A 26,214-nucleotide genomic window follows, 5' to 3' on the forward strand; every position below is an offset into this window, starting at 1 on the left:
AAATCTAATTCTTTTCTGTCTCTAGCATTAAGAGATCGACACCATTCATGAGTGTATTGGGTGAAGGTTTTGGTGACTAAAGACATGATTATTGTTTTTTCTAAAGAAGAGAATTATTTTATTCGCTGGAATTATGAGAAGAATCGGCTGGGTGGGGGATATTTATACACAAATTGCGAAGAATTTTAATCAGAATGAAATACGGAATCAGCGTCAATTGGCGTCAAAACCCCGTGATTGGCGCCACGCGCCATAGTGTGGCGCCAGCTGGCGTCAAGTTGCCAGATCAGCCGCGCGTGTTCAACTTGCGTTTTTAATTTTAAACTCGAGTCGGTTAATGACTTTATGGCTCCGTTTAATTTTCCTAAACATCCTTTTTTATCCTTTTTCTTAATTAATTAAATATAGCTATTATTTTCGATTTATATTATTCTTTTTGGACTTTATTTTAAATTCCAAACACCCGACATTTTATTCGATTTTTTCCTTTTTTAGTTTTTCTTTTTGGGGGAGAAAGTCGGATACCCTCCATCAATAATAAAAATGACGGAATTTTTGCGCAAAATTGTTTGTCACACTTTTCTTGCACACACTTACATACACATAATAATAACAATCAAATAAACTCATAATAGCATAAATATATAAAATGTGTCTATAAATAATGAGTCTAAGGCAAAGTTCCAGGAAAAGTCAAAATAAAATATACACAGGAACAAACTACGGCGCCGGAGGACGTAGGCCCATCATATCATAAAAATGCGCCGTACGAGGAGTCACCTCTCCACCAGCTCCAGCTCCAGTCTCTGTAGGAGGAGGAGGACTCAATATAGGACCACTCCAGCCAGGATTAACCTGAGGCTGAGGCCGCGGAGGCTGCTGCGATGACAAGCCTATCTCATACATCCCACCACCTCTGAAAGCCGAGGTAGCCTCTCCTACCGGTGCAGCGTGAGCACCCTCAGAAGAAGATCCCGAGCCCTCGGCAACGTCAGCTCGAGCAGCCTCAGAGCGACCGCCTCTACCCCCTGACGAAGTGCGACGACGTCTCGAGCTAGACCTCACTGGATCCCTCCGCCCCTCAGGTCTCGTGCGGGTGTGAGAAGCAATAGGCTGGCCCTGCAAAAAGAATTAAATCAGAAACAAGGTAAAATTGAAGCAGCAATGCAAAAATAATGAGTAAAGAAAGGCTACCTCTCGGATGACGTCATCCCGACGGCAAGTTGCCGCATTCCTCATCCGGACGAGCTGGCTCCGGAAGGCATCTATGCATCGTGCCATCGCCGAAACCACCTCGCGTGAAAACTGTCAAAAAAATAAGTCAGTAAAAATGCATGATATATGAACACAAAAATTCTGAAAAAACTAGGCTTACTCCAGTCTGGTGGCGAGGAATCGACCGCTCTACGAAGCACTCGCCCTCGGGAGCCGGAGGAATCATCTCCTCGATCGGCCAGTACATCCCCTGGTAGTGGATGGACATACGGGGTGGCACGAACTCAGCAGCACCGTCCCGATAAAACAAGGAAAAAATCAGTAAACATTACTTGGGGGCTACTTAATGGAAAGTAAAGCTGAAAAAAATCTTACCCTCACATCCTCAGCCGGTACGGGGGCTGGAGCTAATAAAGGTATTAGCTCCTTAGAATAACACCGCCCGAGGATCACATGGGACCGCCAAGGGGTACCAGCTCCCTCAGACATGCTCGACAACCGCGCCTCGTCGAACATATGACGTGGTGGAGCAGTAGGAACGACAAAGACATCAGAAGAATGCTGTCTAGCGACCCTCTCTCCCAAGTACGCGATCGCTCTATAAGTCCCCAGAAAATAGCGATGCTCAGCAGAATACTGTGCGGCTAACCCAGGGACTGTCTAACCACCCCACGGCCGGTATACCACCTCAGGTCCCTATAAAGAGTATCAATCAGGCAAGAATATGTCTAAAGCACCGCGGAAAAGCAAAATAAACAAAAGTCGTACCGAGATGATCCAGTTCCGGACATGTGCAGTAGACATATCCACATGATGACCGCCCCAAGAGGCGCTCACTGGAAAACCTCTCGACGATGGTCTCAAGATCCCTGGCGATGTACATCCTGTACAAATCGCCTAAACCATCACAGCCGGAGCCGTGATGCCGCGTCCTCCCGGGCGCGATGCCCCGTCTCACCCTCTCAGAAATGTGGTGGACAGGGGCGAAGAACAGGGTCCGCTCATCCCACTCCGGAAGCCGACCAAGCGAAGTGGACGGCTCTGCGTCGTCCTCCACAAGCTCATGCTCCCGTCTGGTGTTTCGGGACCGTGAACCCGAGCCTCGTTGTCTAGCCATGCTAAATTGTGCAAAATCATCATAAATTAAGGTTCTATAGTATCTAATGTTCGCCTAGCTGCATGATACTATGTTCACAAAAAAAAAACAAAGTACGTAGTACTAAAACAGAGCACAAATTCGAATTGAGCATAACAACATTTTTCAAGCAATCAAACAATTTCTTGCAACACTATAGTGATTATTGTGACAAATTGAACAAGAATCGCTAACAAAAACATCAAGAACGAGCCACATTGTTCTTCACGACCTTAAGAGGTCCAACAATGGCAAAATGCTCATTTCTTCACCAAATTGAGTCAAACAAGTCTCAAATTACTCCCAAGGCAATATACAAACATAATCAAGAAATTTCATGGCATAAAAATTGACAAACAAAGCAAATTGAGCATTATAATTTTCGAATTTTCATGAAATTCGTGAATAAACATGCCAAGAATTCATAAAAACTGATGTGAGTTTGAAGAAAACTTACATAGATCAGGAAAATAGATGAAAAGAGCTTTGATTTGCAACAAATTTGAGCGAATTCGGTTGAGAAACGAGCAAGCACCGAGCAATTGAAGTTTTCGGACTTTCTTTCGAGCAAAATCGCGACGAGCAGCAGAAAAATGAAGGGGAAAGGGGTATTTAAGGAAGTCCCCGTGATGGCGCCAAGCCCTATGCATTGGCGTCACAAATTAGGCTTGGCGCCTGGCGCTGGCGCTAATGCTAATAAGGTGGCGCTGATGGTTTTTCAGCGGCACCAAAGCACCCAACCACCTGATGAGGTTGTGCTAGCCTTCTGCAACATATTTTTGGGTTCCTTGGTACGCCAGTTAGCCCCTCTAAGCAATTTGACATGATTTAGTAATCGGCTTGATTACATGAAGTGATCGACCTGATAAGAGATCGTCTCACTTAGCTTAAAGCGCCTAAGCATTGGCTCATTAACAAAAGCACCGACATATAGGTTCAAAAGCAAAAGAGTACCGACATACAGGTTCAAAGTAACAGAAGCGCCGACGTACAGGCATAGCGGAAGCAAAGTTCAGGCGAACTTTTAAAGATCGGCAGGCGTGGATCTTCGGTAATTTCCTTTGGAAAATTATCGCATCAAATGAGGATGACTTCAAGAGAAGATATCTTCGACAACATTCCCTAGCTTGCGGAGAGTTGTCACAAACAACTGGAGGTAATTTCGGGCGAAGTTGTCTTCGATCATGTTCCCTTAGGAATGGAGGATGGTCATAATGCGAATGGAGATTGTTTCAAGAGAAATAATCTTCGATGATATTCCCTTGGACGTGGAATATTATCAATGCGGAGGAGGATCGTTTTAGACAAAACAATCTTCTAATTTGGAAGCAGTTACAGGCGTAGCGGTTTTCAAGCGGGATGGCATTCTCTAGCTTGTAGGAGGTCATCAAAACAATAGTAAAGCGAGAGCAAATCGGTAACTTTCAGAGACGTGTGCTCGACGGTGCAAGATACGCGTTTCTTAACTCTTTTATCTGTTTAACTAACGCTAGTTTGCAGGTATCGGCGTTACAAGAGTGATTTAGAATCGCAGAACGTTCTGAATCATTCTCCGTCCCTATCGATACTTTGACTTTTGTTTTCGAAACTTGCGTTTCTCCAAACTCAGTCAAAGTGGGGGCTTCTGTAGACACCCATTTGTTTTTCCCCAAAACCAAACCCAGTGATGAGTACCTTTTGCGTCGAATCATAATCGAATGAAGTGAAAGTGTGGAAAGTCTAGTGTTGCGGAAAGTTTTAATTCTTTTCTCTTCTCTCTGTTTTTGAAAACTTATTTTAAGAAAACAGCCAATCCAGTTTGGTTGGTCCATGATATGGGTCCAATAATAGTGTAGTTGGATGGGGCTTGACAAGAGCTTTCCAACGATATATTATAAGCTCAATTCCGATGAATATTGAGGAAATTATGGCCAATTTACTAAACTGGGCCCGGTTTGAGCCTTATATGCGGCCCAATGATCTAGGGGAGGGCTTAATGTGATTTATCATTCCTAATGCAATTAGGAATGGTTTTAGTCTTCTAGAATCTTCTAGAAGGTTCTTTTTCATTCCTAATTCAATTAGCATTGATAAATTGACTTTTGACTTTTCAGAGTTTTAATTAAAATCAAATAGCATTTTCGAGGAAATTATATGATTTTATCCTCCATTACAGTAAACTTATCTGATTTTCGAAAACGCGTTAAAATCAGGCTTGGCGCCTAACCCCAGGCCTTGGCGCCTGGCGCTAGCCATTGGCGCCTGGCGCTAGTGTTGGTGCCTGGCGCCAGTTAGCCAAGGGTGGCGCCAGCTCTGTTTTCTGTGCGTCAGACTCTGTTTTGTTTATTTTATCTTTTTGGCTGATTTTCTCTATAAATATCGTATTAAAAACTCCGTTTTCAATCAAAATCTACATCCATCATTCACCTACAATCAGTTTTCATTCGCAATCATTAATTCTCTAGCTCTCTCTTAATCATTCACCAATTCTCATCAAGTTTTCTTGATTATTCTCTTTCTCTCTCTCTTTTTCTAAAATAGCTTTTTACATAAAAAATTCCGCATTCGCAAGATCTAGAAACACCTAGCCATATTCGAAGTTGCCTTCGCCCTAGACGTGAAAGGTTTTAATTTCTGAGGGTTTGGTCCCAAATCTCTCTTTCAATTATTTAATTTAATTGTTTTGTTTATTATTTTCCTTGAAGTTACTAACGTGTGTATTTTGTTATTAGAAAGAGGTACGAAACATCAAAGTAAGTACTTTAATTGATTAATTGATATTATGATGTAGAAGTCATGTTTAAATTGTTATTATGATATTCCTAGTATCATGTCTAGGTAATTTTAATATTAAATATGATTCCTGCGATGTTTCCTATGTTCTTCCTAATATTTATGATTGTTAGTATCATGTTAGGATTAAAGATTTGATTTTTATTGCTTAGTGACATGCTAGGGTTTGTTATTAATCTTGTTAGTATCATGCCTAGGATCTTGCTATGCTTTAACATGATTATTATTATTATTAATTATGATTGATATTATTATTATTCATGTTTATTCCAATGATTGATTATTTATTATGATGATTAACATGATTGTTATTATGATGTTTGTTGTGATGAATATAATTATTATTTTTTATTATTTATTATGTTGCTTGATTATTTATATTTATTGCTTGATCACGCCTTTTATGCATGTTTAAAGGGAATTGGTACTTGTAATCATGCTTAATAAGATATTTAATAATCTTGTTTAGGGTTAATTGTGATTATAATTCAAGTGATCGCCAATAATAGTTTGTTTGTGCATTAAATTCAACCAACATAGATAAACAGGTTTAGGGTTAATCTATTGAATGCATGTTAGTCAGAAAGCGCACATGAATACGATCAGAATAAAGTAGAGGCCTATTATTAGGGCAGGTTCAATCTCTTTTAGGTTGGATTTGTACCTTCATCCCCGAACCCTTATTTGGTTCTAGACCTTATGGAGTTAACGATCTCTTGGATCGTTAAGGGGTGTAACCTTCATCCTATGAACGGTTTACAAGTTCCTAAAAAACTTGTTGGCGACTCTTTTGCTCTATCTTCTTCCCTTTTGGACGCCACCGTACTTTAGTGTATGATCATAGTGGGGTTCAAGCTAGTGGGATTAAAGCTTGAAATTATTCCCTACAGTTCTTTATGTGTTATGCATTGATCTTGGTGTTTAGATGCTTATGGATATGATTCATGCAATTTCGCTTATTATTATCTAAAGTCCTACAATAACTTCATCTAGGAATTTGTATTCAGGGATTGGGGTCCATCTTGATCAACTTGGTTAGTTTTCCATGGGGTAGGGGAGATATTGAACCAATTCTCTAATGTATTCCCTCTCCCCCTTCTGCTCCCCCCTCTCTATCGATGCCTCACCCTCTCCTAGTTTCTGTCCATCTCCCTCTATCAGCATTTCTTCCTCTCCCAACACCTCTTCCTCTCCTAGTTTCCATCCATCTCCCAATCCCATTTTTTGTCCCAGTCTCTATCCCAGCTTCTTTCCCTCTCCCAATCCTAATATCTGTCCTAAATTCTCTCCTAATATCAACACCTCTTCCTCTCCCAACTCCACTCCCTCTACCAGACCCTCTCTCTGTACCCCTTTATTCCCCCCTCAATCTCTCTCTCTCTCTCTCTCTCTCTCTCTTTCTCTCTCTCTCTCTCTCTCCCCCTCTCTCAATCTCTTCTTGTCTTTGTTTGACTTCATCCCAAGTTTCATATGGATCATAATTTAAAACGTCAGGTTCAACTACAGGTGTTTTTCCTAACCCCTGAACATACTTATCAAATTAATCCTTAGTAATTGTTCAATTAAATCAAGCACTTTCTTCTTCCTAAGGGTGAGTTTTTTCTTAACACTAACAATTTCAGGCTCAACATTTGGATGTTTTCCCTTCACCAGTGACCTAGCTGCTGCAACAACCTTAATGTCCTTAAGACCATCCCTAACCCATATATAAATCACTTTCTTATCAGCCAAGTTTGCAAATATTTTCATTAAATCACTATCACTCTCAAGATTCACGTGCTTCATTTTATACACATACTTAAATGTGGGATTTGGGATATTTCAACATACCTTTCTTGTGTCTATTCCCAATACTCTACAACAAGGTCCATCAAATTCACCTTATCTATATTATTAACAAAAACATAAACATCTTTACCCCTATATTGAAACTATAGCACTATATTATCAACCATTCTGCAACAAGCACACAAATAAACAAGAACTGATCACTACTTGTGCAAGAGTAATACCCTATAGAGAAATCACAGCAACCAAACAAAGCTAACAACTTTTTTAACACAACCATGCAATTCTTGCACATACACTAGTAAAAATATTACCTCCAACAATTTAGACTATTAATAGGCCATAATTCACCATCAAAATCACCAACATTGCATATTAAACCCAAAAACAAAGCAAAACACAATGTAAAGCACAAGTTAATACATACATTACTTCAATTAGAACTATTAGTGGTGTATAGCTTCTAAAGATCGAACTTTGTTTACAAATAAACTATCGTCGAGCAAATTTGACCCCAAAAACTAGCGCAATTGTCGCAACAATTTCCATTATTTTCAACAAAATTATCCCTAAAACCCCCTCGATTTAACTATTTACGATTGAGATATTACTACAATAGAAACACCCAAAACCCAGAATTACCGGCCCTATTTTTTTCGCTCATGACATGATATACAAATTCCCCACTCTTTGATTTTCGAACTGCAGTAGATGAAGAAGATGGAAGGCTTTTATACTCTTATCAATTTTGATTAGACATGAGTGGGTGAAGGGATTTAATTAGGGGCATTTTCAGAACGCAAACTATTGGGTGCATCCACCCGTACCCAAGTGTTTGTGCGTCCACCCACACCCAAACCATATCAAACAATGACGACGAAGACAACGATGACGATGACGGCAATGGTGGATGACAACGATGACGATATCGGCTATTGAAACCCTAGATTGTGGTGGCTCACAGCAGAGGAAGGGTGGTGGATCATAGCAGGACAACAACAGGGGAGGGGTTGTGGTAGCTGGAGTACTACAGCAGCAGGTTAGGCTGGTGGCTGGTTGGGTGTGACGTGAGGTTAGAGTGGTGGGTTAGGGTAAGCGAGGTTAGGGTCGTGGTTTGTAAGCTCTTGGGTGGTGGCGTGAGAAAAAATAGCATGAGAAGCAATGGGTGGTGGCATGGGAAATAATGGCATGAGAAACAAAGAGAAACAATGGCGTGATAAACAGAGAAAGGAAGAAAAAGGAGAGAGAAAGAGGGAGAACGAGGAGATAGAAAGAAATAAATATGGTAGTATCATATTAGCCAACAAATAACTCATATCAGCCATCAAAATGTACATATCAGCCAATTGAGGTATGATATCAGCCATTATTAGGGACATATGAGATTTTTTTTTTTTTTTTGGAAAATAAGAACTTTATTGCCTAAATAAGAAAGTTACAAACTTACAAGAAGCTAAGTTGTAACAACACCAAACACCACACACCAAAAAGGCCAAACCAACACCAAAAGTCCAAGAATCTACCCAAACCACCTTCTAGGAAGGGTGCTTGAGAGAAACAAGGACAACTACTGGACTCAAGCTTACAGCCACCTTCTAGGAAGGGTTCTGAGAGCTAGGACCAGACAAGAACACCTAAGACAAAAGCAGCACACAAAAATAGGCAAAAACAACAGCTTAAAGCATTAAAACCAGCCTATACAAGCAAAAAAAGAAGCTAAAGCAGTTAAAAAGAAAAGAGACACTAAACCACCAGCTGCCAAGACAAGAAACTAAAAACAGCACCCAAGCTGCAGCAGATTTGCAGACAGACAAGCTGAACAAAATGAAACAGCAGCAGCAGCAGCAAACCAGCAACAACAGCACCAAACCAGCAATAGCAGCAGCAGACCAGAACAGCAACAGCAGCAGACCAGAAACAGTAGCAGCAGAACAGAACAGCAGTTGCTGCATCAGAAAAGTCTGCCAGAACAGAGCAACTGCAGATCAAAAGCAGCTCCATGCAAACCAAGCTGCAGCAAACAGAAACCCAAGCTGCGGCAGACTTCAGAACAGCAACAGAACCTGAAAACAGAACAGAACAACAGCAAACCTGCAGCTCCCTGTCAAAACCAACTAAGCAGAATATTACACAATCAAGTACTTGCTTCCAGCTGGGATTCTACAAGCTGAATGAAAGATAATATCCTTAACTAGAACATCAGCAAGCTTGCAACAACCAGTAAACAAAACTGCATTCCTCTGTATCCAAATACCATAGACTGTTTCAGTGAAGGCAACTTGGATCACTTTGTTTTTCATTCTGGAACTTCTGCAGATTTTCTTCAACCATTCAATCTCATCATCAAACTACTGAACAGGCTTGGAGACATGTAAAATACTCAAAATTAAACCTTGTTCCAAACCTGTCTAGAGTACTCACAATCAAAGAATAAGTGTTGAACACTTTCATTACTATTCAAGCAAAAGAAACACCTTGGATCACAAGAGATGTGCCATTGTAGCAACCTATCCTTAGTGAAAAGCCTATCCCACAAAGCTAGCCACAAGATAAACACACTTTTAGGAGTTGCCAAGTTATGACAAATGACCCTCTTCCAAGGAACCTTAGGGACTTGAGGCCTAATAGCAGCATAAAGCTTCTTGATTTTTATCTTATTGCCCTGTATGAAACCATCCCATCCCCCTTGATCATTCAAAATATCTCTACATCTCATAATTTTCTTCAAAAACCAAGAGCATTTAGCAGGGATAGGAGTGATCCAACAATCTTTATGCTTGAAATAATAAATATGGACCCACTTAACCCAAAGATTATTAGCCTTGTGAGCAATATCCTAAAGTAACTTAGTGACAGCTGCCTTATTTCACTCAGGGAGAGAAAGCAAGTTCCAGCCACCACAGACTTTAGGAAGACAGACATAGTTCCAAGCAACCAAAGATTTCTTAGCAGGAGTAGAGGAGCCAGTCCAAAGAAAGCATCTGAATCTAGCCTCAATCTCTTTCAGAATTTTCTTTGGTAAGATAAAGATTTGAGCCCAATATGTCTGAATACCAAACAGCACACTCTTAACCAACTGGAGCCTCCCAGCATAGAACAAGTGTTTAGCCATCCACCCTTGAATTCTAGCAGTCACTTTCTCTACCAAAGGCCTACACTGAGCAATTGTAAGCTTCTTAGAAGAGAGAGGGACCCCAAGATATCTAAAAGGAATAGAACCTTGAGAAACACCAAGAAGCTCTTTAAGTTCTGTCTGAACATCAACAGAAACTCCTCCAAAGTAAACTTCACTTTTATCAAGGTTAGCAGAAAGCTCTGAAGCACCAGAAAATTTCAAGAAAGCTTGGAAGAGAAGCTTGACAGAAACACTATCAGCTCTAGTAAACATCAACATATCATCAGCAAACATCATATGAGTTAGGTTTAACTTTTCACATCTAGGATGAAAGTTAAAATCAGGGGTTAACCTAAGCTCATCAAGTCATCTAGAAACATATGAGATATTAATAAAAATACATCAGTCAACACAAGAAGCATATAAACCAACAAGAGTAAAATATTAGCCAACAAGAGTAAAATATCAGCCAACAAGATTAAAATATCAGCCAACAAAAGGTAATTATCATCCAAGAGACGGAACACATCATCTAGCAAAAGAAGCATATCAACAAACAAGATGATGAAATCGACAAACAAAAGGTACAAATAAGTCAATAGAAGGAACATATCAGCCAACAAATGAAGTATATCAGCAAACAAATAATGAAATCAGCAAACAAAAGCAACAGGTAAGCCATCAAAATAAACATATCAGCTAACAAAATAAATCATATAAGCCAACAATTAAAATATACATATCAACCAACAAAATAAATATATCAGCCAACTAAAGAAATACATAAGACAAATGATGTCTGATACTAGCCAGCAAAAGAGAAAAAAAACCATTATAACCAACAAAAGGAATATATTAGCCAACAAATGAAACATATCAGAAAACACATGAAACATATCAGTCAGCAAGTAAAATATATCAGCCAAGCCTTCCGCAACAAACTATTCGTACGTCAATACGCACGGAATACCTTCTCTTTTAGGAAACTAACATATTTTTTAAAAATTGTTAACCATGGTTAGGCTTTAACCTAATAACATCATTAATGTTACAATTAACTTAATGTAATAACAAATTGAGGTTTACCAAGGATAATTAAAATTTTTAGTGTTCATCATTGAGAAATTAGAAAGATTAGCGTTACCATTGAGGATTTCCCTAAGTTTTTTTAATTGTTGAAGTTTTTGCTAATTGTTAAAGATGAGCACATTTATTTATTTTTTCTTTGCTCATTTTATTAGTATAACATACATGGTCCAAACCCTTCTCTAATTCTTGTTTACTTTATATCCAATTACGAACAAATAGACAAAGTAATCTTCTAATTTACCCCAATAACAATTCTAAAATTTAACTCAAAATATGTTTTATGTCAGTGAAGATATGTTATTACGTCAGTAACTCTGCGTAAATAGACAAAGTAATCTTCTAATTTTGTTAACTATTTAAATTACTCAGTAAATTAGCAAATTTTGTAAGCGGCAGTTTCTAACAAGATACAACTGGTTGTATGATGCATAAGCTATGGATATTATAAACTACAAGAAATAAGTACATTCCAATTGTGCGATACTTGTGATTAAAGCTATTGAACCCATCTATCTTATTAAAAAAATACAGTAACCCATTTGCCAATCCAACAGCAACTCCTCTCCTTGATTCTCTCCCAAAAAATAGATATAAAAAAGAAAGAAGTAGAAGCAATAATTAAGTGATTATTATTATTAGTTTTCAGGTACGTAAGTTCCTATGAGTTGTGACCATTCCTCACAGGCTCACATTACACTCCATAAATACCCACATCTTAACCACTTCCTTATTCCCAATTTCACTACTCTTCACCCCATTCTTTCCTGTTTGATTCCCTCTCTTTTTTTTCTCTGTCGACCTTTTTCTTACACACACCCACCCGCGTATAGGCCAATAAATGAGCAACATGAGGGTGTTTAATGTGATTTGTTTCGGCGTAATAGCCTTGCTTTCAATTTTTTCGTCCGTGAATGGCAGAGTTCCAGGTGTTTACCAAGGTGGCCCGTGGACACCTGCTCATGCTACCTTCTATGGCGGCGATGATGCTTCTGGAACTATGGGTATGTTACTATATATATGCATCAATACTTTCTGTTTAATCCCTTTTTTGTTAGTTATATTTAAGTTGCTGAATCAACGTACTTTATCTGTCCTTTATTATTTGCACCATTTGATCCAAAAAGCTCTCACATAAAATGGGCCCATAATATAAACTAAAGGGGACCGGGAGTATCGTTTAGCTAGTTTTGTTTGAGTTTGTAAGACGTTACTTTCTTAGTACAAGGCCCCATTTTGAAAAAGTCCAATAGTTTGACTTCTATTAGTACTATTATGGTAAATTAAGAATCCTCTTTTTGCTTACTTATTATATGTGTTTGTTTTTATGGAATTTTACATAAGACATCGTTTAGGTGATAAATAAAACGAATGTATAAAGTTTGTAGATAAGTATTTTTTAGAGTGAAGTCAACGTATTTTCTTTGAAAAAGAATCTACATCATTTTCACATTACATTATGCTTGATCTATACAAAATTCTATATTATACGTATACTAAAATCTTGTTCTTTAGTAGTTAATTCTAATTCAACCCAATTCAACTGAAATGAATAGGGCCGCGTAAGTGTCATTCTGACTTAAGGATACATGTAAAATTATCTCAAATAATTATTCTACTCATACTTAGAACTATTGATAAGTAATACTGATTCATGTGAGTAATATATGAAGGCATTACCTGTCTAAATTCTTGGTGGGAATACGTATGTTATTAATTTAACACTACATTTTTTATTATTGATGAGCTTAGTGATATCATCTCATAGTAGAGAGTGTCTCTAGTGGTTAAAGCTTCTCATTTAGTTCATGTGATCCCAAGATTAATTCTCTCACTTGTCTTTAAACACCAAAAAAAATGTATATCTGAGAACAAAGATAACATATTCAATAGAAAATTGTAAGAATTGTTGATTATGATAAATGATACATATGTTTCCCAAAATAAAATGCAGGAGGAGCATGTGGGTATGGAAACTTATACAGCGCAGGATACGGAACAAGTACTGCAGCACTAAGCACAGCATTGTTCAACAAAGGTTTAACATGTGGTGCATGCTTTGAGCTCAAGTGTGTTGATGATCCACAATGGTGTAATCCTGGCAACCCTTCTATCACCATTACTGCCACCAATTTTTGCCCTCCTAACTATGCTCAATCGAGCGATGATGGTGGCTGGTGCAACCCTCCTCGCGAGCATTTTGACCTCGCCATGCCTATTTTCAGCAAGCTTGCCAAATTCAAAGCCGGAATCATCCCTGTGAATTACCGCCGGTGAGTTTTTTTTCTTTCTCTAACCCGGAAAGTTAATTTTACGAATTTTACATGTTTTTTGCAAGTTATAAATAATAATTAACTCTGAATAAACTAGGTTTATGCTAACAAAATAATTAGTTACATTGGTTAAAGTCTTAGCTTAAACATTGCTATTGCAGCTTCCCTTTACACCATAAAAACACCACTTTGGTTACAAACAATGTCTCAAATGATAAGCATAAAATTTTTCATGGGTTCATAAACTTTCAATATTTGTAATCAATGAACGTAATAATAATCAGATAGTTTTATAATTATATTTGTAATAAAGATCTCATTCTAATATCTACGTTAATATAAAAACTCTATTTTCAAAATTATGCTCAATTCAATGAAATTCCAACACTAACCTCGACCATATTGAATAAGATATTAAATGGAAAAATATATACGAGTATATATATATATATATATATATATATATATATATATATATCTTAATTCGTAATTGTGTTTCCAAAATTTAAGAAACCGTCTTTAAGTAAATTACAAACAAAACTAATCATTAATCACTAATTAACACCATTTCATTGGACATAAGAGTTTTTAATTATGATTTTTTGAGAGAAGTGAGAATGGGCCTATATAGATGTATGGATCTTTCCTTTCTTAAATTATGACCTTCTTAAATAGAATATAAAATTAACTTGATAATAACAAAGTTGATCATATATTCATATTTGATTGCATTGGTAAATGGTCCAAGCCCCATGTAAATCACAAAGAAACTGACCAATTCTCTTGTCTTTTACTCAAATAAGGTAAATCCATTAGAAAGTTTTCGGTGGATATATAGCTTACATATTGCCTCTTCAAGAAAAGATCCAAAGTTTTCAATCACTAATCTAACAAGGTCATTAAAAGACAAGAACTCTTCTTGAGTAGTCCTCCATATAAAAACATAAAAACATCGTTTTAGAAAGTGTATATGTACATTAAATTAATAAAAGAAAGTTGGAAGGTGGTTTCTTATGTTAATACTAATATAAAAAGTCCATAGTATATTAACTTAAGTTAAATAATTAGTTTGGAACGTCAATAATTCTCCATCATATTTGCATTTGCAAAGGCACGAATCTATTTTATAGTATTGTAAAGAAATGAACATCAAAATCACAAAAAAAAATTAAGTTATATTATATACAGGTCTCAAAATAATACTTCTTATAATTTTAAAAAATCATGAGAAAAACAGACATAAATCACAATAGGAAATATCGCATATAACAATTTCCACTAATAAGAAAAAAATTATATACTACGTATATGTGCGTGAAAGGCGGATGACGCACCAGAGGACGCAATATGAGAGCATGAAAATATAGTACAGGACTGAGCGAAGAATCCGAATGAGGCACATGCAGATAATGCAGTGACGGATCTGTCTTCGTTCATGGGAATGGGTCATAATGTCATATCATGTTCCCACCTCAATTATTATTCATTTTTTCAATTAATGAGATGTTTTAAAACAAATAATAATGGAAGATAATTAGATAACATGCTCCTTAATTTTGTAGATTTATTATTTCACGATTATACATGCATATTAAAAGTGTGATTAGTGATTTACATATAAACTCCCAAACCGACTGCATCATAAATTGTCACACATTGACTACAACATAAATATTTAACATAAATAATACATATCATATATGGTGACAAAATTAAAAATTATATATGAAAAGAAAGGAAACACAGCTTTTTATTATTTCTAACATTCTTTTTGAGACCAATTTACTATTGCTTTCTGTAAAAAATAACCCGAACTAATAACTACGGAATAACACATAATAAACTTATGAAGTTGATGAATTAATATACTACCTCCGTTACAAGTTATGTGCAACGATTAGACATTTTCTCTCTCTGCTTTATGTCAAATCGTTGTACATAAACGGAGGTTGTATTTAGCTTTGAGTCACACAAGCCAAGTCATTATCTCTTTTAAGTTTTTTTTTTTTTTTTTTTTTTTTAAAGTCATTGAATTTAGTCAGAGTATTGAGTCAGTTTATAATATAATGTCTCGTCTAATTTATGTTTATATTTGTGTGAATAGGGTTCCATGCAGGAAGTCGGGAGGAATAAGATTCACAATGAACGGTTCACAATACTTTAATTTGGTATTGGTCACAAATGTTGCTGGAGCAGGAGATGCCATACGTGTAAGAGTGAAGGGTACAAAAACAGATTGGTTAAGTATGAGTCGTAATTGGGGTCAAAATTGGCAATCAAACGTCGTTTTGGTTGGTCAAGCCCTCTCCTTCCGAGTCACTACTGGTGACCATCGTACCTCTACTACATTGAACTTGGCACCGGCTAACTGGCAATTTGGTCAAACATACGTTGGCAAGAATTTCAAAGTACGCTAGTTAATATAATTAATAATCTCATGGATTAATTAATTAATTACATCTCTCTCAGCTTAATTATATTATAATTATTATTCCATATGCATGCAATTTTTAGTTTATTTCTCACCATCTCTAATTGTATTCTCTTTTATTTTCATGAGAAAAATAGAGTGGTGGAGATATATAGGTCATTTATAGTAGCATATTATATATTCAATCACTTATCTTGAGTGAGGGTTAATTAGTTACTATTGTCTGTCAAAATAGTAACTAAATATGCTTGTTTTATAGTGGCTGAAGCGGTTGCAAATGACAAAATCAAAACGTAACCCGCAGTTTACTCTTTTTATTACGGAGTATTATTATTTTATACTCCATATATAAAACGTATAAGTGTGTTGCATTGTATTTCAATGTTTACTAGTGATTCTTGCTAGTGTATCAAATAAATAAAGTTATTGTTCATTGTTACTTCCTTTTAAAATGAACGGTTTACCAAGTCTTTTTTTCTATATTATGTTTCATACTTCCTCCGTTTCCATTTAATTAATGCATTTGATTTAGGCCATTTATATTAAGGAGAGGAGAGAGAATGTGATAATGAAAAACCAAATAGGGTAGCTTGTAAATGCAAGGTAAAAAAGTTACCTCAAAAGAAAATGTGTCAACTAAAAAAAACATCCTAAAAATGAATACGTGTCAACTATAAAGAAACAGAGGTAGTATAACATACTACACGTAAAAATGATCCATCCTAATTCTCTCAGCAGTTAAATTGACTAAGATATTACACGAGTCACGTTTAAGCTCGATTAGATCCAATCAAATGCACAATACTACCTTCGTTTCATATTGCAACAATTTAATATAAAGTGTGAGTAGAAAATATTTAATCATTATATAATATGAAACTGAGATAGTATATCAAACAACTCTACCCTCTACGACGCGACATCTAGTATTTCTTCTATAAGGGATTGTTTATGGTTCGGAAAGGGTACACATAGACATAGTCTATGTATACCCCACATAGACATTCACTATGGTGAATTTCTATTGGTTGAATTTTAGCCCCACCTTGACCCATCCCAAAATTCTGAAAATTTCACTTTCAAATATTTCTGAATTGAATATTTAAATTTCAAATTTGGAAATTGAAAATCAATGTATATATGGCGGGTAATGAGAAAGAGTAAGGAGTAATTTAAGAAGAGGAAGGTGATCCAAGAAAGGTAAGCAATGACGGAGGACAAAATTAAGAAAGTGAGGCGGTTCAAAGACGATAAACAACAACGAAGACGGTGGGCGGTTTTCAAAGCCAAACTATGGCGAGGTTGAGCGGAAGAGACGACGAAGTTCTGGTGCAGTGGTTGAATGTAGTGGTGGGTCAAACGATCATTTTAGCAGAAGAAACCTTAGTTAATTATTCAATGTATTGTTCTAATACGAAAAATGGAGTAGATTTTTTTAGTAATTCTTCATTTTTATTATTTTGGTATCAAAAATGAATTTGTAAATGTTTCAATAATAAAATTAGTATCAAATTATTAGGTGTGGTATATGGACATCACCTTCTTAAGAAAATAAACAAATTAGTATTATTTTCGGTAAAAATAAATAAAATTGAAAAGGCTGGTGGCGCTTAGGAATGGTTTTTCAATTCTGTGGTCGGATGTATGGGGTTTCAAGTCGGTTGTTCAAGTTTGTAATTTTTGGAGGTCGGTGGTTCAGGTGAGTCTCGAGGATGGTTATGAAGGTGAGTTTAAGGTTCTAGGTTTTGAAGTAAGTGGCTAAGGTGAGTTAAGTCGTTAGGGGATTGGATTTTGAGGTGGGTTGTTGAGGTGAGTTTAAGTGGGTCACGGGTGGCGTTTACAGAGGGGTTGATAAAAGGGGTTGGCCTAGGTGGCCAAAAAGATGGTCAGTCGCTAGCAAGGGGGAATATAAAAGGGTCAAGGGTGAGAGGGGTGGTCCGTTTGGTGGTCGGTGGGGGATGGAGTAAGGGCTTCCATACATGTAGTGGAAGACTTGGGGTGGGCGGTTATTTTAAGCTTATTATAGTATTTAGTAAATACATTAAGTATAATTGTGTTGTAAGCCATCTGATTTATTTAAAGAGAAGTATCCTTAAAGGTCAAAAGATTTAATTATTTGGAGCTAGCCGCACAAAAATTAGCTTATTGTTGAAAATATTTCTAAATTTAACTATTAAGAAGATTGCACTTGCACATTATAAAATATCTCAAATTTTCTTTTGTAACTCTAATATCTATTAGGGAAAATTATTAATTAGTTAACTTTTTTGGGAGTTGCTTGAATTTTAATAGAGAATCTAAGTTAAACATTTGCAAAAATAAAACAAGAAAATACCATGATTAATTTTTGAAAATGTGTGTCGATAATATTGCTCAATCAAGATGTTGGTGAAAATACCAACATGGACTAAACGGGTTTAGGGTTAACCTATCGAAAGCGCACATGATTAAGAGAAGAATAAAGTAGAGGCCTATTATTAGGGCAGGTTCAATCTCTTTTAGGTTGGATTTGTACCTTCATCCCCGAACTTCCAGTCATGGTTCCAGACCTATTGGAGTTAAGGATCTCCTGGATCGTTAAGGGGTGTAACCTTCACCCTGTGAACGGTTTACAAGTTCCTAAAACTTGTTGGCAACTCTTTTGCTCTAGCTTCCTTCCCTTTGAACGCCACCATGCTTAAGTGTATGATCACACTGGGGTTCAAGTTAGGGGTAATGCTTGAAATATTCCCTACAGTTGGGTAGTGGGTGAAGATACGGGTTAGGTGGGCTAGGGTGGTGGCTAGTGCCGTGGGGTGGTGGCTGCTGGTGGGGGTAGGTATTTTTTTATTTAAAAGCATTTTCCGACGGAATTTCCGTCGGAAATGTATGACGGACTTTCCAGCGGAATACAGTCTGTCGTACATTTCCGACGGACTATTTCAGGCCTTAAAATAACTTCCAGCGGACTGAATTCCGTTGGAATAGTGGTTTCGGCGGAAATTCCGTCGGAAAAGGGCCTTTTTCCGACAAAAGGTTTTCCGACAACCAGTTCCGACAGAATTTCCGTCGGAAACGGGTTTTCCGACGGAAAACGGGATGTTTCCGACGGAAAATTCCCGTCGTCATTTGCCTGATTTCTAGTAGTGACATAACAATACTATTAAAGGTCACATAAGTTTAAATAAAGTTTACTATGTTAAAATTAGGGTCAACATGTTCAACAATATGTTAGGTGGACTTTTGTCCACAATAATATTATTAAAATAAGTTTTAAGAATATTATTGTGAACCAGTTTAACAATCATTTAAATTATATATCATTCCAAATATTTAATATATATTATGTTTAAAAAATAATATTAATGTAAAGATATCTTTTCCTCCCAAAATCAATTTAATATTTTACAATTACACATAGAAAACGACGAGTTTTTAGTGTGGTTGGATGACACCTACCAAAACATCGACCATTGAGCAAACCATGAATAAGTGACCCCCGACTTACCAAATAACCCAGACCATGACTAATCGACTAGTAAGACCCAACCAAGTAACTCCGGCTACACGGTGTGATCAGCCACATATGAAGCATTGTGTTATGAATCCAAGAAAATTTTGCATGCAAATAGAGAAGATTTCAAGCACAAGGAATGAGGCAGTAATTACAATGTAAAGTAAAATTCATTGGACAACTATGAGTTATTAAAGTAATTTACCTATTAATGGTATGTTATGTTCACTAAATAAGTTTAGGTCGGTTCAAATAAATTTCGATAGGATTTTATCAGATTTAATGTGCTTAATAACTTTTAGTACATTTTAGTTGAGTCAGATAAGGATTAATAAAGTTCCATTAAAGTTTCAGTCGTGTCTAAAAAGTTTTATTCAAGTCTAATATGATTATATAAATACGTTATTTATGTCATTAGTAGTTTATTTTATAATTACACCATTGTTTTTTTTTTATTAGAAAAATTTGTTAAAAAAGCTTTTATAGCAACATTCTTGTCAGAAAAACTTTTAAAATATATTTGGCAAGTTAAAACGTAATTGTTTTTTTTTTTTTTTTTTTGTTAAAGACAACCAAGAACCTCTAATTCATTTAATTACCCTCTAATTCCCCCCATTTTTTCTAATTACCTTTAACTTAATTAATTATTTAACAATTAAATTACTTATAAAAAAAACTTACCATCACCTCCACTACCCAGTCATCCTCACCCTGTCAGTATCCGTTCTCCCCCACCTGATGAGTCGCCAATCAACCCCCCCCCCCCCACCCCTAGCGACCCATCTCCACCACCGGCTGACCCCCCTCCTCTCCTCTTCACACTCCATTACAACTTGTGGGGCGTGAGCTATTTGAAGATCTTGCTCTTCCTCCCCACTCTCCATTAGAAAACTTCATTAAGATCATCATAATAATAACACACGGTCCTTTTCAATACAAATTTGCCTTAAGATACAGATTCTCTACAATTATCACAAAATACTTGATATATAGCTTATGCTGCTCATATAATTATATTTCTTAATAATGATACCAAATTTCATACAATTATACCAACATTAATCAAACTGATACTAAAAAAATTCATGTGACACTAACATAATTACAACATGTTTTATAAATTCACAATTTGCTAAGCTAAAATATATCTAACCAATAACCATTATAAATCAACATTCTAATAGTCCTTATCTTCAAATACGGTGTATTTAATCACTAATTTACAATAATCACCATCAAACTTTAAGTAAAATCAATAAAAATTCATTGCAAAGCCTATTTCTTCAACTGTATCAAATTCTATTAATAACTTACAACCATCTAAATAATGAAAGTTATGGTTCAATTAGTAATTCAAGTTGATAATTTGTATTTTATTTTTAAATTAACTCAAATTTAGATTACCCATGGCAACAAGAAGATGAATGTTGTTTGGCTCCTATTCTAACAATTTCGAGAATACCTTCAACTTCATTAGCCATTAATGGTTGCTCAGCATTTAACAAACTAAATTGGGATGTTGAGATTAATTTTTTATGAAATTTCAGCGCTAAAAATTTTCACTGCATTTGAGCGCTAAATTTCCCTCTTCTTTCTACAATAATGGCGGACTTTATTAAACTCTTACCGCTTTTAAATCCCGCCTTCATAGAATAATCTGCATTTTATCCTCGATAGGTTGCACATCTATTTAACATACTTCTTATCTGCAACAAACAAGAAGCTACGAACTATTGACATTCGAGCAATTGTGTTGGTCTGATAAAGTCCTTTAACCTATACACACACTTGTTCGGTTGTTCCTAAGCCCCTTTTTCCTTGATGGCAAATCTTCCAATTAGGGATAAGCAAACCTCGCACTTGGTAAAAATTTTAGGAACTAGACTCACAATCGGTTAGGACTAATTCCCAAAAATTGAAACCAGAACTGGAACCAATCAATACTATTCCAAAAGTTTCTTTCATATTTATTTTTATAAAGTAAAATCCATCTATAATCTTAGATTAATACATTAATACAAAATTTGTTTATACTTCGTATTACTCATAGTTAAAGTCGTTCTCTTCTCTATCCAAAAAAAAAAGTCGTTCTCTTCTCAAAATGATGATACCAGTGGGACAAACTATTTTCAAATTTTAGTGTTCATATGGACTACGACCCAGATTACAATTAAGATTAACACTGAAGAATAATAGGTGTATTTTTTTTAGGAATAGAGCACAACAAAGAAATTAGGAATTATGCGCATAATTTTGCTAATGGCTTCTTTAGCTTCATTTCAAAAGCAATTTCTGTTTGTTTTCACTATTGATGACATTTAATTAAGTTAAAGCAACTAAATATGACCGGCAGCCAGGTCAAACAGAATAAGAACACATGGTCGTAGGGGCTCATATAGATCAATAACCATCACAATGCAATCAATGCCCAGAGACCCACAGAGGTTTTAGGAGAAAGATGTCTAGAAATTAAAGCAGAGATTTTTAAGCCAAGGCTAAAATTTCAGCTGTAATCACAGTTTCTGAATCAAGTCATCCTATTGTCATTATGAAAATACCCCAAAATTGCATTGGACCTGCAAACACAAATGCATCATCATCCTCGATAAATGAGGAACAATCCAGCTTATCACTTTATCAGAGGTCCAACAAAGGCAAAATTCCCCACTAATACTGGAAGATACTAAAAACAATCAATGCTATGGACTTGGCATTAGTTATGCACAAGGGCATATGCTTAATCTTGGGTAGGAGCGCCCTGGTTAAGCTCTGCAAATCTCAGACCCACACGCATAGAGTGCTTCAGGAATTTCTCAGCACACCTCCGGACACATGTCTCCTCATGCTTGTCAAGAGTTTTACGTCGGAAGGAGTCAACGCAGTCAGTGAAGCATCTCTCCACCAGAGAATTGTACATCCTTAGACTGAATCAATTTCAATAATTTTTAAATTTATCAGTAATCCATCCAAAGAGAAATACAGTGAAGTTCTCTGAGAGCAAATTTTGGGGAAAACATAAAAGGTCAAGGATTAAATTCGACTATTGTAAACCAATTCAAAAGTTTAAGTCACACAAGATATAATAACAATTAATGTTTAAAAATCTATTAAATAAATAAATAAATCAGTAGAGAAACACTTTACAAAGATGTCATTTTGATAATAACACCTTGTAAAATACCATTGTTGCATACTTGCATGGCTTGGAGAAGACTTGGATTTTACTGTGTGCAATTAAAAAAATATACTCCTCTTTACCAAAAAAAAATTTTTAAAATATAGACAAGGCCCAAAAGTGTCGTGAGATGCTGAAAAAAGATAATAATCGCTGGATAAAGGGACTACGGTTACCATTATTGATGCCTTAATAGATTTACAATGTTAATGAAACATTGCATTAAAAATGAATCCTCCAATGCATTTCTAGGACACACAAAAATGAATTATATCACTCATAATACAGTTCATAGATTTTTGCAATTACCATATGCAAACATTTCATAACTTGACCAGATTGATCAACCAAACACCTACAGAACTGAACAACTTAGATTATCTAGGGGAAAGTCGGATACTTAAGTTAAAGGGCACTCTTGACATCTGCAATAAAATAAACATTATAGGATAGGAGCATTTTACTATCAAAAAGTTCCTGCCTGACTAAAAGTATATATGTATGTACTAGTTGTTTAACTTGTGATCAATTTGGTTTTAAGGCATTATTGCGTAAACAATCTTAGACGCAGTAAGACTTTGTATCTACTTTCATATTAACTTGTATCTACTTTCATATTAACCTTGCAGTAGCAAAGATTTAAATTAATTGAAAGCATACATGGGATGGAAATGGTATTAAAATCAGAAACCTGGAGTATGGATTGGAATTCCACCTAATTATATACTTGTTAGATTACGAATCTTATCACTAAAACAAATGAATTCAGAACTAATTATTTAATTCCATGTTTTTGGTTGCCTTGTATTTTAATGTATGCCTTCTTATGCTGTGATTCCATTTTTTTTTTTTTTAATTTAAAAAAAAAAAGAAAAGAAAAGAAACATAAGATGAGAAATTCAATTGGACACCAAATTTTTAAGCAAATGAGAGGATGAAGATATCTGGAGGAAACGAGGATCCCAAGATGTGGCAGTAGAGTTGTTGACGCACACAGATATTTACGAATTGGGCAGGAAAATCTTAACGAAGAGTGGTGGGTTTAAATAGTACAGGAAAGTGGTGCACAGAAGTATCAAGGATTGATGGGGGATAGACCCAACTGCGCTGAATTTAGTCATGAAGAAAAAGCCAGTTCTAGAAAATGAAGGTAAAGATTCTTTCATCAAAGAGAAATAAGGGATTCAAATTTACAAGAGAAGCTAAATAAAGGCCAGCTCATTTATGTATAGTCAGGTAAGGTAAATAATTGGGTTGACTATTCTGAAGTCAAAAGTCCTTTTAAGCCAACCAATGCTGACACTCAACTCATATCTACCCAGCCCATGTTCAAATTAATGCACCAATGTGTTACAACACAACCCCACTTTGTCACTCCATCTCAGTAACCAACAGCCCAATTATTAATGAGTTTGGGCCTAATCTAACTATCCTATTTCTAAGCCATCGGCCCTCGGCCCTCACCAAATTAATCAACCCTCATTTCTCAACTGGTAAAAGTGTTAAACCCCATCTCATAACTCCACCTATCAACAATATCCAATTCTTTTAACAACGACATGGAGACACTCTCCAAACTTATCCACTCCACATTTTAATGAGACAAAAGCCATGTCTGAATTCACTCACTAAGACCACTTTTCCCAACCCATTTTTTAGAAACCCAAAATTTCTAATCCTAGGTCCTTAGTTGCCATCTCTCAAAATCTTTTCAGCCCACTCAGAATCAAATTCTACCAGCTTTTCTAATTCAAAAGGCCCCAACACCAAAACAAACCCCCACATCATCTCATCATCCCACAAAAACCTCCAAGATTATTTCACCATAGTTGCGCCACCAGTGGACGTACATAGACTCATCACTAAGTGCCAGTGGGAACCTGGCATCAATTTTCAGAATGAAAATGACCATTGTTGTCGAGGCCAGGGATTTTTAGCACCAATTACCATCCATCTTGAAAAGGTGGAAGTTAAGGCAGCTGGTAATTTAATGAATTAGCCTAAGGGGGAGGGCTGGAGGGGTAGTGTAGGCAGTGCATAATTAGTTGTTAGAATCAGCTTAGAGAAGAGGCCAGACATTTAATTAGACTAAGAAGTGTTGTATAATGAAAAATGCTGAATATCAGTGATAAAGAACTCACAGAAAATAATTTTGAGAGATTTCTTGAGTTTTAGTTTACACTTTGAGTGAGAACAAATCTCGAAAGCTTGTATCGTATTCCAGCTTTTAATGCAAATTTCCACCTTATTCTTCCTTTAAAATTTTGCGCAATTATTTCTCATACTGGGAGGGAGGAGGGAGGCATGAGATAACAATACTTTGAGCAGGGAGTAATTCCAAGAGCTGGATACAAGGTACAAGAGGTTGGTAAGAAGGGATTTCATACAAAAATAATCTCAAATAGAACAATTGCATAAATTTTTCATTCCATTCCATTCCTTAAATCCAAAATGTAGTAAACCAAAATACAATGCTACACCAACATCTTTTATGTCATATACAACACTTACCAACCCACAACCAAAAATCTTCCAACTTGTAATATACTACCTCCATTTCTTTTTAGTTGACACGTATTCCTTTTTAGGAAGTTTCTTTTAGTTAACACGTTTCCATTTGGGGTAAATTTTTTATCTTGCATTTACAAGCTACCCCAATTGTTTTTTCATTCTCTCTCACTCTCTCTTCTCTCCTTAATATGTGTGCCTAAATCAAACGCGTCAACTAAATAGAAACGGAAGAAGTACTAAATTACCATTCTGAAAATAAACCCTTATCACTTAATCCCAATTATTTCCAGCAAATTGATATTTGTGCAAAGAATTTTTATTATTTCTACTACGCACAATATAAGCAGATCATTCCTTTCCTCTTCCTCACCCTCTTAATTGATCTGTTAAAAATTGAGCATTATCGCATTAGAATCCTAAGGGAAAGAGCAGCTCGAAGTGGCGTGAGCAGAATGCAGTCGTATATTCAAGGCTCACTACAACAACCACTGATCTAACAACCAACTTTAAAGCTCAAATACTTTCAAACACAAGTACGCTTTCAAAGCAAGACAACCCCAAAGCATTAGAATCCTCTAATACTTCCTATTCTAGTTGCACAACTAAACAATCGAATCATCAGATTCCTCGACAAAATCACTATCAATTCGATACCAAATTTACCATTTCAAAGTCCCAATTAAGAACTCAGAAAATCACAGATGGCTAATTCAGCATCACAAAGCCGAAAAAAGTCAAATACATTAGATTAAAAAGGATCTACAACTATTCAAATCCCCAAAATCTTCACAAATTAGAAGCAATCAAAAACCTTAAACTTGTACTATGAATAAATTCAATTAAAAGGCAAAATCAAATCGATTTTTCTGAAACATGAGTGAGAGAGGACCTGTCGCGAATTTGGAGCTGGTCGATCATGGCGGCCATTTTCATCTTATCTTCTTCAGGAAGATTGTCGAGGTCTCCGAGCATGTTCTTGTCCATTTTTGCAGAGTTGCCGGCTACAATTCTCTATCTAAAACCTTTGCTGAATGTTGTGCCTCTCTTATTCGTGTTTCTATCACCACAGCTTAAACCCTAAAATGCAATGAGTAAATGAGTATTAGACCCTTTGATTCTTCTTCACGAAATTTTATGCGGTTGCATTTGACGATAACACCCTCTCTCTTTAAAAATAAAAATAAAAATAAAATTTGTTACGGATCGTTTTTTGTTTTAGG

At 36.0% G+C, this 26,214-nt stretch overlaps 2 protein-coding genes across 2 annotated transcripts; one reads left to right on the plus strand and one right to left on the minus strand.

Moving 5' to 3' along the window:
- Positions 1-11,841: 11,841 nt before the first annotated feature.
- On the plus strand, positions 11,842-16,191 carry LOC145585352 (expansin-A4-like). The gene is made up of 3 exons (XM_081642063.1): positions 11,842-12,115; positions 13,066-13,384; positions 15,489-16,191. The coding sequence occupies exons 1-3, from the start codon at positions 11,953-11,955 to the stop codon at positions 15,799-15,801; spliced, it is 795 nt and encodes a 264-aa protein (XP_081498189.1). The 5' UTR covers positions 11,842-11,952; the 3' UTR covers positions 15,802-16,191.
- A 5,576-nt stretch (positions 16,192-21,767) lies between these two features.
- LOC145585360 (mitochondrial import inner membrane translocase subunit Tim9-like) lies at positions 21,768-26,096 on the minus strand. Its single transcript, XM_081642072.1, has 2 exons — positions 25,884-26,096; positions 21,768-22,232 (listed from the first exon to the last, which is right to left on the minus strand). Exons 1-2 carry the CDS (start codon positions 25,976-25,978, stop codon positions 22,046-22,048), a joined length of 282 nt encoding a protein of 93 aa, XP_081498198.1. The 5' UTR covers positions 25,979-26,096; the 3' UTR covers positions 21,768-22,045.
- Positions 26,097-26,214: the final 118 nt, after the last annotated feature.

The sequence above is a fragment of the Chenopodium album genome, chromosome 2 (assembly GCF_948465745.1).
Source record: "Chenopodium album chromosome 2, dcCheAlbu1.1, whole genome shotgun sequence".
Classification (NCBI taxonomy): domain Eukaryota; kingdom Viridiplantae; phylum Streptophyta; class Magnoliopsida; order Caryophyllales; family Amaranthaceae; genus Chenopodium; species Chenopodium album.